Source organism: Cyanistes caeruleus, chromosome Z (genome assembly GCF_971803275.1).
Source record: "Cyanistes caeruleus chromosome Z, bCyaCae1.hap1.1, whole genome shotgun sequence".
Taxonomy (NCBI): Eukaryota; Metazoa; Chordata; class Aves; order Passeriformes; family Paridae; genus Cyanistes; species Cyanistes caeruleus.
In genome coordinates, this window is record NC_141732.1 from 68032674 (window position 1) to 68047501 (window position 14828).

At 37.8% G+C, this 14828-nt stretch overlaps 1 protein-coding gene across 8 annotated transcripts in view; it reads right to left on the minus strand.

Moving 5' to 3' along the window:
- C7 (complement C7) overlaps positions 1-14828 on the minus strand; it is a 38303-nt gene that overhangs the window by 18553 nt on the left and 4922 nt on the right. For 7 of the 8 annotated variants that reach the window (XM_086869563.1, XM_086869565.1, XM_086869566.1 and 4 more), the window contains 6 exons: positions 12729-12827; positions 4283-4338; positions 3513-3588; positions 2450-2591; positions 1509-1650; positions 574-712 (listed from right to left, as the gene is read on the minus strand). In XM_086869563.1, the coding sequence (XP_086725689.1) occupies positions 574-712; positions 1509-1650; positions 2450-2591; positions 3513-3588; positions 4283-4338; positions 12729-12788 (615 nt within the window). In that variant the 5' untranslated portion in view covers positions 12789-12827. Of the gene's footprint in view, positions 1-573; positions 713-1508; positions 1651-2449; positions 2592-3512; positions 3589-4282; positions 4339-4639; positions 4945-12728; positions 12828-14828 lie in introns of those variants that run through there. The other variant, XM_023944511.2, reaches the window with a different exon arrangement.

The window sequence follows — 14828 nt, forward strand, 5'->3', positions numbered from 1 at the left end:
TTTCTGATGCAAAATAAGCTGATGTGTTTTTCAGGCTGAATCCATTTTAGATTTCATAAAAAGTACTGCACACTATTGGAAATGCATTCATATAACTATATCTATATCTATATCTATATCTGTCTCAAGTATTTACACTATGTAGTAAAGTACATTATGGATTGTTTGGCATGCTTTTGATAAATGTGAGACAAACGAAATCAGTGAGACAGTGACTTCAAACAAAATACCTCTGGAAGATCCACACAAAGCATGCCAAAGCCCTGTATTTCATTCCCCAAAACATTTCTTAGGGTGATTCAGGTCCCTGCTTATTCTAAGGAGATTAGCTTTACGTTCAGTCTAACTGTGAGAGATTTATAAATCACATCTAAGAATTTTTTTCCCCTTTTATTTTAGCAAGACATACATCATTTTGTATTTCAAAATAATACAAAACTGCAGAGAGGGTACAGGTGTCAGTGAGCTGTGTGTAGGGGAGCGTACCAGCCAAGGGCCTCTGCAAGCTTTGCACCATTCTCCCAGTTTTAATCCTGACTGTCAAATACAAAGCTATGCTTAATGGAAACATACCTGAAAATTATAAGCGAGAACACTTTCACTCAGCCTGTAGTATTCTCTCCTATCACCGCTAAAGACCTTTCTGCATTGCCCTCCAAAGCTTTTTGTATGAATGACTCTTCCCTTGGTCTCACCAGTAATAAGATCAAAGCTACAGGAAGAAAAAAATATCATTAAGACAGCAACAAAAATTACAGAGCCATTATAACTGTGTGCGGTATCTGCAAATCACTATAAAAGGTTGATTTAATCAAGGGTTTATCACCTAACAGTCTTTTATACATGCCAAACAGCAGTGTGCCTAGCATATTACAACATTGTAAAGGAAATGTTGGTCTTGATTTGTCAACAAAAATTAACACATCATTATCTCTATAGATTAAAACATTTATATCTCTCTCAAATGATTTAAAGTTTTATTGTTAGAACAATTACTGCAACATAGAAACAACAGGGCATTCATTCCAAAATGGGGGGTGGGGGTATTATATCTGAAGTGTATTGCATAACAAGTGATAAATCAACACCAAAGAAACTTATAACAATTCTTTTTCTAGGTTGCAGTTTGGATGTATAAACAGAAATCCATTTGAATCTAGAGTGTTAAATTCAACAGCAATGAAAAAAAAGAATGAACATTGCTAGCTCATTTTTTTCTATGCTGAAAATCATGTGTTACTAAATGAAATTTGATTTCATATCTTTGTAGCTGTCTTTCAATAGCAGGAATGAAACACTGAAAGCTTTATTTTGTGCTTCAGGTCACAGGACCTGTACATCCTGCACTGAACCGCTGGCATGGTGGAAGCAGTTGTACTGGGCACTTTTGCATATGGAATGCTTTAACATAAGCCCAGGAAGTCTATCTGTACACACAGAGCTTTCAAATACATCAAAATATAAGTGCATTTGGTACCAATACTACTGAGCCTGGCACAGAACATTACCCTGCTCCTGTAAGTTCTGAATTCAGAGGTGGTTTGTCAATATCACATACAGTTTTCCTCTCTTCACATTGATCTTCATCTGCACCATCCTCCTCACAGTCCTGATCACCATTGCACACTAGGGATCTGCTAATGCACTGACCTAAATCAGGACAAATATGCATGGTGAAAGAAGTGTCTGTTAGTTTGAAAGTAGCTCACCTAAAATCAAAGTAGAAGTCCTATTGATCTACTACATTAATTAGCAGATTCACTCCCATGATGAAAAGCCTATGCCCTTAAGGTTTATGAAGCCTTAAATGTAGACGTAAAGAAATAGTGCACAGGACACTCGAGAGAGCCATAGCTATTTGAGGCTTATGATATGTCATTGAAACAGCTGACTTCTAGATCTGCTTCCTAAGCTTTCACCCTTTGACCCAGTCACTGGTGATTAACTGTGATTGTCTCCCTAGTAGCACCAAACATGTTTATCAGAGTCCTCTGTGATAAATATCTACCTACAAGATAATGTGCTCCTCTGTGAAGGTAATGGGAGAAGCCTGGATATGTTTTATGGAGTATTAGTTTCCATGATCCAGGTAATTTCATATTTGGAAATAGCCTAGAACAGCTGCAAGACAACAATGTAAGGTTGCATTCCTTAACTACCCTCTTATAATGAAAAAACCTGTTCTCTGGGGCAATCAAGTATGGCAGAATGAGTAAAAGAGGGTATCAGGGCTACAGCATATTATCTTCAATGCTCTGCCATACTCTAGATTAAATTAAAAGCATGCACAGTCGAGGCATGGAAACAAAAGAAATGTTTACCTAAGTCAAATTCATCTGCAGATCAAGAACACTGCAAATACATTGCCCATTTACTGAAATTGAAAGATAACAAGGATATTTTCTTAACTTCATGAGTAGAAAATATTGAAAATGGTCTTGAATGGTACCTGAGAAACACCTGAACCGATCACCACAGCCGTCTTCTGTTGGGCATCCTCTTGTGGGTTTGCATGGTCTTGTTTCAAAGGTATCCCCAGAGCAGGGGTTTCCTCCATACTGGCCATAAACTGCCACTGTCCGTCTCCTAATCTGAATGCAAATCAAAGGAGATCTTAGAAAATTCAAATGCAAAGCCAGAATAATTTGCTACTGTGAAGACAGTGCTACTACTCTAGACATTCACTATTTTTTCTGCAAACAGCCACACCTGGTATTACCACCATATGGTAGCAAACTCTCAAATTAATAGAAAGACAACATTTTTGTCTATAATGTCTTTAGACTGGTGCATGAGCATGGTTTGTTTAGTTAAAAATCTAATATGTACCTAAAGTCAAGAGAAAGCTGCTAAGAAATTTAAGTGGTTTTTTTTTCACTTTTGATAGGACTAACCATGCCTGAGATGTATTTCTTAGCATTTTCAAAGTCAAAAACATCATTGAGGAAGATGATAAAATCTCACATCCAGTGGGCTAGTTTTTGGTTCCAAAAAAAGGTAAGTACTGTCTCATGGCACATCTTTAACTTTGACTAATCCCTCCTTAATTGATGTAACATCAAAGTAAATGAGAAGAAAAATCAAAAGCAAGTGTCTTGCACATCTACAGAGTTGCAGTGTAGAAATCATCAACTTATTTTCATTGAACATAACCAAGTTTTCTTCCCTTGTGTCATGATGACACTAATGAAAAATCAGTGGAATTTGTACAAATCGGCATCAGTGGAGGAGTATTGGTGTTTACTGGACAGTTCAGCTGAGCTTTTCGAAACTATCACCAAAATAAAAGGAGCACAAATTATTTTAGAACATGAACATCATAGCTTTGAAAGGAAACATATTGAGACACTGGAGAATTTATCTTCTCAGTTCTTTGCTCTTCACCCTTCTTGTTCTGCTGAGGCTTTTGCCTGAGCACCTGATTTGGGGGTTTAATGTTAGAGTGGCTTCTTAATAACTGGGGAAAATGTATATGCTAATGAGATTATAAACACAGAAAAGATGATCTATACCTGTTTTTGAGTACAGCCGTTGCACTCAGACCAAGGGCCAAAAGAATTCCAGCGGCAGTGGATTGGAGAAGAAGGGCTGCTCCAGTATTGGTTTTTGCATTAAAAAAACAATAAACAACAACAAAAACCCTAACAGAAAATCCAACCCCCACCCCCCCCCCAAAAAATACAACAAACAAAAGAAAAGAGAGAGGAAAATCATTGGGGATTTCCATCCATAAGCATGTGTGCAAAACTTTCCTAAAAGGCAAAACATACCTTCAGTAATAATTAGGGCTATGACCAGGTTTACTGTAAAACCACTTGTATTTGCTTTTCATGCATAAGAATGAAATCAGTCCCAGCTTGGCCTTTCTGGCCATTGGAAAGAAGAAACTAGACACATTCACCTGGCCTAAAGATCAGGAACAAAGCAAACTGCCAGTTTCCATGGGAGGCATCAGGGGTGCAACCAGTCCCTGGGACTGGGGCTGGCTTGGGGTAAACTGTGCAGTGTTTCAGAAACATGGCTTGCTGTGCCTCACACCACCACTGCACACTCTGTTCCCCAAGGATGGCTGATTCCTCTGGGTAGGAGTTAAAGGACACGAGGACACCATCATGCTTCACTGTTGTTGCCACTACTGGTGGCAGTGCCAGAGCTGACACCAAACCGCATGTATTTCTCACAGAAAATATACCTGATGACCCCTTGAAATCCTGCCTCACATCATGCACCACAATTATACATGCTTAACCTTCAGCATATATTTTATTAAATAGATACTCACCTGGAAAAAATGGGAAAGAAGCCTGAAACTTCCAGCAACAGAAAAAAACCCAGCACCTGAAAAAAAAAAAAAAAAAGAGAAGAAGCAAATTCACTTTGGTTTTCTCTTTTTCCTCCCTTTTTTAGGTCATGCAGTTGTTCAAGGTTTCTGCAATCTGTACACTAGTCAGCTTAAGAAATAAAAGGAAAATGTAACACAGATTTTTCAGCTTTGTTGTGCAAGCTCATTTTTAAACTTTCTTCTTTCTTGCAATGCTGTCCAATTACATTTTTCAGCTATTTCTCCATATAAATTAATATTTCATTGCATTTTCCATATTCACTTCATCAGTACAAATTAAGTATGCAATTTTCTTACCTTCATGTTATACAAAATACTCAGATATACAGCAATTACCAGGGAAAATGCACTTCTAGCATTTTCAATTTGGAAGCCAAAGGAGTCAGTCAGTCTGTCTGCTGTTGTTCATCTCTTCTCACTCTGCCTTGCTACCCTGTTTTTCTTTCCCTAAAAGGGTTGAATATTGCCAAGGAATTTTAACCTTAACCCATCTAGCTCTCTCCAGGGGCACAGCCTGCTTTGGGAGCTGCTTAGTATTTTTAAGACATATAAATCAAGGTTTGGATATATTAACTGAGGCTTGCAGAAAATTGTAAGCACTTACTGAAAGAAGAATCCTCTTTTCCTTATCTTCTCATAGTTTCTTTCCTCTGAACAAGTCTTTTGAGAGATCCCAGGCCACATGTACTACACAATGACTGAATTTACAGCTGCAGCAGGAACTGCTCTAGAATAAAGCTGATGTTGCTAAGGTTTCATTTTAAGCACAAATCTCTATTCTCCACTTCCAAAATCATGCTGATTTTTGCATATAATATTTCACCATGAAAATCAGCTTATGGATCTGAATGCAAGTTTTAGTTAATTCTGGTTCTGCATATTTTTTGTGAAGATACTCATAAAGAAATAAGAAGAGCACTTAATTTTCTCTTTCCTTGTTGTGCCATGTACTTTTTTTTTTTTTTCAGAGCTGATCCACTGCAGCAATGCCATGGAAATGCCAATGAAAATGCTGGTGAAACTTACCTTAATTTATCCTAGTGTACCCCAGATGAAGGCTTCACGGAAAAGTAGCACCTCTGTGTGAAGACATCTCACATACTAGATCTCAGATACTACACCAATTTTGAGCTGCTTACACAGTCCTTAGAAGACAAAATGCATCATGTCATAGCATCACAACATGTTGAGTTCTAATCCCTGCACTCTGTTGGCATGGTCTGCATCTCCTTAAGGAGATGCCTAGATCTTGAGTCACACTACTCTCTTCACTCCTCAGAGCCAATTTTGATGAGCCAGAGCCTGTCTTTGGGACTTCTCAGGTTTAGCATCTCTTTGATAAACTAATTCACAAACTTTCAGGACTTCTGTACATATTTTATTGCTTTTCATCAAAATCCTCAGGCTCTTATTTAGTTTATGACTAATTTGTGCAGCAGTGACAGTGATCAGTGATTTGCCTATGAATGAAATTGTTAAAACTGAGTTAAGACCTTTAGTAGGTGGCCCAGAATACAGGAAATGCAAAGAGTATTTTATCTATCCAGACATATGTCTTAATTTCTCAGTCAGCTCTTTTAATGGCTTAAATACCAATTTCACTTTTGGTAAGTATATCATTAGCTATAGTAACCCTCAAGAGTAAGATATACTGTAATTTGGTCCCAAACAAAACATTCAAATAAATATTAAAAAGGACAAGTAGAGGTAGCAAAGAAAGTGTGTGTGTTGGCAGAGGTCTGGTCTCAATTAATAGGTAGTCAAATAATTACTAGTAATGGTATCATATTCAAATGATTTTATATTGATAGACTTTCTTCCTGCAAAAAGTATTTCAGCACTACAAAAATGTTTCTGACAGATGCTGTATAATAGTCCTTTTAGTAAACATTTTCAGGTATTTCAACCTAATGATTTTATCTTCTTTTATTTGGAAATATTTATTTGCTTTTTCTCTGATTCTGCTTAAGAGTAACAAAAGCAAGAAACTGAACCAACACGGTGCAAACCAGAGGGAGGGTAGAGCTGGATTTGTGCTGTTCTAGGACTGCAAATCTATGGGCCCCTTGGCACTTCACTGCTTTGCAGTAGATGGGTGTTCAGCCTCTCCTTTAGAGCAGTGGGACTGGCAATGGCTGATTCTTATTTCATTTCATAGGGTACTTACAGCAGATTTTTTTCTACTTAGCATTTCAGCTCTGAACTATTTATATAGTTTCCTAATTTTTGTGCATATTACTGACACTAAAGGCAATATGCAGTAGCATAAACATCTACTTACACTTGAATTTTGTGACTGTGCAACATCTTGTACAGTCTCAGGTTGACTGACATGCAGTTTTACAACAACATCAATTATAATAAAAGGCCCTATTGAAGAGCTTGCCAATGCCTTCCCCTGATGGCACAGTAGCAAAGGGCAGAGTGCAACTTACAGAGAAATGGAAGCTGATTTTCCCTTACTGTTTGTGAAAATGGCAACAATCCAGCAACTCTTGTACTGTCTCATCATAGCAACTTTTGGTACTTGCTAAACATTTCTACCATGTATTCATAAATAAACCTTTAAAATTAATAAAATAAATAAATTCTTTAGAATCAAAAACAATGTTTTAGGGAATTAAAAGCAGAGCAGTTTGAGAGACACAAAGGGTTAGCCATAAGGCAGGGCACTTTTTGTCTTGCATCAAATGATAGTCCTAGCACAGGAGTGATTAATGCAATGCTTCATTTGCTGGGCTAATGATATCCTGCCTGGTCTAGAGACAGCCTGAAATGGTATTGTCTGTATTCTACTTCACACTAAGGTCAGCCAGAATATAATTATATCAATGATATTTCCCTGTAGACTTCTGGCCTTTTATAGGATTGATGCTAAGGTTACTCAATAGTTTACCAAGCTTTAAATAGTCTTGTGTCTTCACTGTCCAAGTTCATTATGTATTACAGCCCTAAAGACAGTTTGTGCTCTGTGACTACTGCAAATGCCAAGGTTCCAGTGACAACTGAGTGGAGAAAGAACATCCTGTTATTATGGTTTTGAATTGTGAAATTGTCTTGGAGAGTTTTTATATTTGTTTCTGTATGCTAAGGCCATCTCACTTTCTTTTTTTTTAAGCTTTTTAATTGCCTGTTTTGCTTTTAATGTATTTGCCGCGTTTCTAGGATTAATGACAACGCCTTGGGATGTGTCTCCATGAAATATGTCAAATAGCATTACTGCTGTGCTAACTTTAATGCAAATGATTCTCTCTCAGGGGACCTTGTAGAAGGATATTGCTTTAGATACTGGAATTTGTATTCTGCAGAAACTACACCAAACAAACAAGGGCTGTGAGAGTTCTGGTTTGAAAGAACTGGGTTAGAACAAAAGTGCTCAAGTTATTAGGATTCAAAACTCAGAGAGCTCAGGGAGTGTTATCTTTGCAATACATGAGACTTGTCCAGAGCATAGACATTTCAGGCTGTATATGCACAAAGGTATATGCACTGGGCAAACAAATAATTACTGTTCTTTAGACTTATGTTCTGCTCTTGGTAAACAAACTTAGCAGCTTGAAACTGCCCAAAGTCAAGTAACTGTTCTTTTTTTCTACATCTTTGCCTGCTTTTACTCCCAGTCACCACTATGTACTTGTTTCTTCGGTATATCTGGTGCTGGCTTTGGCACACTTCAGCCCTCTATGAGCCAGTTTAATTTTTCACAATAGGAGAAAACAAATCCAGAAAAAAAAAAAAGAAATCTGGGTGGGTTTGAACTGTTAGGTTGTTAGGTTAGGTCTTCTCCCAGAAAGGTCTGCTGAGTAACAGACCCATAGAGAGAGTAAAAACATACATGGCACAACAGAGATGGCACAAAAGAGGTGGGAAGTGGGAAAACAAGAAGAGCAAGAGAACCTTCTGTTTGCAGATGTAGCCAGCCACTCCATCTGCTCAAGTGCCAGTGTATCATCACCTTGCACAAACTCTTCCGGTTTCTGCTCATCCTAGATTAGCAGACAGTGCTCACTGCTTCAAAGGACTCCCCTGGACAGGACTGTGGCATCCAAATGCACCATACTATCGAGTGATCTGTTGCCTAGACAGGCCTGATTTATCTGTTCACTGAAAGTGAATATTTATTTTTCATTGTTACTGTTACTGATACTTGCCTCCCTGAGACATTCTACCTTCAGGCTGACAAAAACTGCTCAGATTCAGACCATCTGTCTGGGGAGATGACAGCAAACATCGTATGGCCAGTAAACATAAGAGGGATTTTCTATGGTCTTAATCACCAAGGCTCGGGAGCATGATTAGATCCACTTTGAGTCCTTCTCCAAAAAATCTTGCCCAGAGGGGTCAAGGGTTTCTGCAGAAGCTCTTCTGAGAGCTCATGTGCCAGCTGTGTGCAGAGGTACTGTACCTACAGCAGATCTATATGCTTCTGTGTGTCCAGCAACAGAGGGGCTCACACATACATAAAACAAGTGAATATAGTGAACCAGAGGGCTGGTATCAAGACTTAAGCACTTTAAACATGCTAACTCATATGAAATAGGCTAGAGTAAAAGTATTATTCCATTTGTGTTAATAGTAACACAGTACCATACGCAGTGTATAAAGGTATAAATTAGGGGTTAAACTACAGGGAGGACTGCAGATCCTGTTCCAAGCAGTTACTCCTCAGGCCCAAACAAAGCAAATTTTTCACAATCCAAGGATTTAAGTTTTTGCTGATTTTTTTCCCTGTATTTTTCTGCATTGTTTACTCTAAGTTTAATTCCTACAGTTTAATAAATTCATGAGGAGCTTTGTATGACTGCCTGAGAGAGCAGTATCTCACATTGATAATCCAAGTATCTTCTGGCCTGAGGTCTTCATGCCTTTTAAAATATCATCTCTTTCTGATTTCTCTGTAGAGTGAATAGAATGTCAAGTATCAACCATTAGGAACCTTACCCATGCTTTTATATTTCTGGTTCTTTCTGAATCAGTGAATATATTCTAGACTTATTATTGTAACTAGTTGAAAAGCTAAAATGCCTCAAGCACCAAAAACCTTGAACAAAATCTTTCATCAAAGTCCATTAGCCTCCCTCTGAAAATTTCCAAGTATCTTGAAATTAAAACCTTAAAAATGTTTTCCAATAAGCAGAACAAAGTCTCCTTTGCTATAGAGGAGAGTTAGGGAACAAAATGAAGGCAGGACTTCAAAGAAACAGATCTTACTAGGATACCTTTTTGAACTACAGCATTTTCAGGACCATCTGAAACTCATTTTAATTTTGTCAGCTTACTTGAGAAGTCAGTAATTAACCCTAACTGCTACTGTGAAACTTCCTGGAATAAGCTATTGTGGATATCTTCCATATGGAAACAAAGTTCAACAGATAAAGTAAGGTTTTACAAACTTTCATAGAGGCAAGAGAGATGCAGTGCATTGTGTAGAAACAGAAGCGACACAGCCTTGTCTCTGGCTCTCCCTCATTCTGGACTGGCTATGCACATATCCACCAGCAGACTGTGATAATTGAAAACATGTACCAGTAATAAGAAAGGGATAATGCAGTTGCAGAGATTCACCTGAACCCAGAGAAGTTTAGATGTGTTCAACATTTGCTGTTTCTTCCACAACAAGCTTCTAAGCATAGTGAACTATTCTGGCTTCTGTCTGTACTTGCAGTTCAGTTAAAAGGAGCATGACTGAAGCACAGGGTCACTGTGACCGTATTAATGATGTACTTTTTTATTTCCAGCTATAAAATTCTCAGAAAACTTCTTTCTATCTAGCCATCCAATTTCTTTTATGCAACAGTTTTGATTAGTTGGAGTTATACAAGTAGGAAATGCTTTATCTGATAGTGGAGACCATATCACTAAACATCTCTGAAAGAATCTTCATCTCTGGAGATTGGACTTGTCCCCACCTTCTGTGAAACCCGAGAAGACATCCCATTCTATACTTATTTGGTTGAAAGACTATCATGAAAGTAATCAAAAGTATGGTGTTTCTGACAGAGGTGGAGGTTCTTTAGAACTTTTGATAGCTAGAAGAAAATATTCAGCAAACAGACTTTTAGAACTAGCAAATAACTTTGAGATATTTATAAATGATTAAAAAAAAGAGATATATATTGATAATTCCAAAGAGAGAATATAAAATATAAGGTTTGTGATAGCAACATACAAGGAAGCCTCCTGTTTCATTCTTTGAAAAGGCCTCCTGGCAAGAGAGGTACATAATGCTACTCATGTACTGGTGAATACATATTTTGGTCTTTAGAGACAGCAATGAAAAGCAGGTGTGCTGTTTTTTGCTGGGGTAGAGTTAATTTTTTCACATTGGCTAGTACAAGGCTATGTTTCAGATTTGTGCTGAACACAGGGTTAATAAACATATAGAGATGTTTTTATTGTTGCTGAGCAGGGACTGCACAGAGCCAAGGCCTTTTCTGCTTTTCCCACTGCCATGCTGGCAAGGAAGCTGGAGGGGGCTTGTGGGAGGTTGGAAGAGGCACAGCTGGGACAACTGACCCAAGGGATATTTCAAACCATATGACATCATGCTCAGTATATGAAGTGGGGAGAAGAAGGTGATACTGGGGGACATTTGGAGTGATAATGTTTGTCTTCACAAGACATAACCATTATGTGTGATGGTACTCTGCTCTCTTTGAGATGGCTGAACACCTACCTAATCATGTGTAGCGGTGAAAGAATTCCTTATTTTGATTTTCTTGTTTGCACAGCTTTTTTCCTGTTAAACCCTCTTTATCTCAGCCCACAGGATTTCAGGCTTTTACCCTTTTGATTCTCTCCTTAATCCCACTGTTGTGGGATGAGCAAGCAGCTGCAAGTGGCTTAGATCCTAGCTGGGTTTTAAGCTGGGACATGTAGTTTCTTTCATGTAAAAGCATGCATCAGCCATGAGAAAGGTACCCTGAAAAAGGTTGGTGATCAGTTTTGCAGTGAGGTCAATTACAAATTTGTAAAATGGTCAAGACATGGAGCAGAATAAGTAAATTACTGACACTGTTACTGGGAGGGCTACCATATTTCATTCTGCTGTTTAAATATAATAAGTAGGCTTATACTTGTCACAGTTTTGTGACCTTTACACAGTGCAACATTCTCTCAGACATTCTTCCTTTATTGAGCAGGCACTTTCTAGGCTACATCTTTCCCTAATGTATGTTCAAGCTCTGCTGAACACTGTGCAATTGGTTAACAAGGACTAACTAAGGGATAATCTAAATCTGGCATATTCTCTGCCATCTGCTGGAGAAATTGAGTTTGCCCTGCATCATCTGGAAGACTGTCCAAGCTGTGTGTGTTAGTCTAATCTAGGTGTCTTGTGGCCAGAGGATTGTAAGTTCCATTTTGTGATCAAAAAGCTCCATTTATTTTCTGTGTCCTCTTTACACACACTAATAAGGTTAGGCCTTATTTTGTCCTCTATTTTTGGTAAAATGAAGTAGTGTAAGAGGGAAATTGTGCATGGGTGTTAGGGGAATTCCCTGATGGAGTCAGTATGCCTCAGTTCCAGTAAATGCAAAACTGAAAATGCCTGATACAGGGAAAACATTCCAGAATAAACAGAAGATAGCATTTACAACTGCAAAGTTGAGCTGACCTTTGTTAGCAATTGATTTGTACTTAGGGAAGGTTCTCAGCCGATGAAAATAATAAAATGCAACAGTGATTTTGAAGAAGAAAAGTGAACTTATTTTACCTGGGGAATAACACTTTATCTTTAGTAAACATAAAACTTAAATTTGTCTGTTCCACTGCAAAGCCTTTTTTTTTTTTAAAGCTTGTGTCTCACATGCAAAAATTAAAAGCAACCCCCATAAATCTATAAAGGGTAAAGCATGCTATGTAAGTGATAGGTTTTTCTACATTAAAGTGAGCTTATATTTTTATTTCTAGAGAACGGACAGGGTGACCAGGGAAAGCAATCATTTTTAGTAGTCCCAGAGCAAGAAAAACGTAAATTCTTTAGGACTCCTGTAGTGAGATATAAGATAAAGTAAATACATATACAAACAACTAATATGCTAGGCTAATTTTCTGGTTTTCAGATTAAACGTGAATGCCCCAATTTTCTTCAGTGGCCTCTTCTTTGACCTTCCACTTACTGCAGACACTTAACTTTCTTCCTGAATATTAGATATAAAGTAAAACTTGAAACTTATAAACAATAAATACATGTGAGAAATGCATTTTTCCAAAAGAAAATCAGATCTGTTATATTTTGTGCACAGCTTTGCATTTACTCACATACATGGATACTTGTAATTGCAATATACATGAGAAATTTGAAAATTTACCCTGTATGTGCTGTACCAGTTCTTTTAACACTAACAAGTGCCAAACCTGGATGAGCCCTGTAAAATTGAATTACCTGCTTACTTTGGAAGACAGAATGCGGTGTAAAAGGCATGTCTCTGCATTTCTCCAGCATTTCCAGGAGGAGAATACCAAGCTATGTTCTAAGGAATGGCTGGTGAGAAGGAAAAGCATTCACATTTATTAAAATCAGACTATTACAAAAGATAAAGTCATTCACATATGCACTTAAAGCAGAGCTGAGAAGCACACGGAGGGAATGTAATGGCAAAGACATAACTAACCAAGCATTTAATGCCATGTAAAAAGTGAGAAAATTGAGAGGGTAAGATAGCCAAAGACTTTTACTTCCAACACTTTTGCAGGAAAGAGATGTTTTTTTCCCAACCAGTTGATACTGCATTTCTTTTCCAAAGATTATGCCCATGTATCATTCATATAAAACATTTGGAAGTATGAAAGAATTGACATTTTAAGTTATTTTTAGATCCTCAGCTTCCAAGTTAGCAAATTTCAACCATAATGCTTGGGTTTAGGTATAGGCTATGTCCAGCTATAAGTGACACAAGCTTTTGATATTTTTCTAGTGCAAAAGAAGGAAAACATTTTTAATACAGCAAACTATATACCATCTGTGTATGTGTCTGCACTGAAAGATACACAAATGTATCACAGAATATTCTGAATTGGAAACCATGATGGAGCCCAGCTCTTATATGAATGGCCCATATAGGGATCAAAACCACAATCTTGGTGCTATTAGCACCATGCTCTGACCTACTCAGCTAATCTCTGATTAGCTGGGGTCATGACTAGGTAACATTTGCTTTTCAATTATATAATTATTTTCAATAATCAATCTTTTGGGCTTAATGTGCTTTAGAATAACTCCAAAAATGCAAGTCAGAGACTTTCATAACACAGGAGAGGGATGGATGTTTAAAATGCAGGCCTGTCAGTGGGTATGTAAGAAAGGGGACACAGAACTTATTTGGCCAGCCACCGCAACGGGAAAAGTAGACAAAATTTGAAAGCAGAATTCATGAAGATCTGACCTTTTTTTTCCAAGTATAAAATTGGTCAAATGCATTTTTCTGAGAAAATGACAGCCTGAGAGATTAGAGATACAGTTATGTCTCTATAGTTAGAGGCCTCTTATGAAATCACAGCATGACAAAAGTACAGCTGGAAGGAACTTTAGAAGGTCATCCAGCTTATTTGCCTTCCCACTACAAGATCCACCAAATCTATGTCATTTCAGACAACTATTTGACCAGCCTTTTCTCAAAAATTCCAGAACCATCTGAAGGAAAATTAAGTCCAGTACTTTGCAGTCTGTACTGGTACAAACATTTTCCTCACAACTCACTAAAATATTTTCTGCTGCAATGTAAGAGGCATGTGGTTAGAAGCTAGGCGTTTCCACCTGGAATGTGATTCAGACTACAACACCAGATGGTGGTAGCTCAAATACTTTTGCTAACTCCCCAATGAAAATTTTGCTCTAAGCTTGTGTGTGCATACATTTGTGCATGAATAATGCAACAAAGTTTTAAAACACCAGTGTCAAACAAGACAAGACCAAGAAAGGTTGTTTTTTATCAAAATAATACTAACAAGAATATTTTGTTGTTATAGAACAGAGAATTAAATGGCTGTCACCTTGTAAAGGAACTTGTGGTTTCTCCTATGCACCCTGTTTGGTCCTCAGCCCAAACTGCCATGCAACCACCTCTGCTATTAGTGAAACCCCCTCTGAGAATTACTTTGGTGCAACAAAGCCCCACAACCCTGTACTGTATCTAAGCATAGGCATTAAAAAGAAAACAAAAAAGAATCCAAACTAAACAAAACCAGAACCAGTGCAAAAAAAAAAAACCAAAAAAACAAACAAACAAAAAAAAAACCCAAACAAACAGAAACTAGAGACATTTTAAAATTCTGAATTTTCTGAATTCTGTTGCACTGTGGAGCAAGTGTGTCCCAGGCTTGTTCCTACCTCTGCTGAGAAGAAATATGCTCTCCCTGTTCCCCTTGCCAGATGGAACAAGAAAGATTCTAGTATGGTTTCTAGTGGGGAAGAAACCAGGATTCTTCAAGAACCCCACAAGAACTCCAAGACAAAGATTAAAGGCAGCTGAAGAAGTGGGTGGGG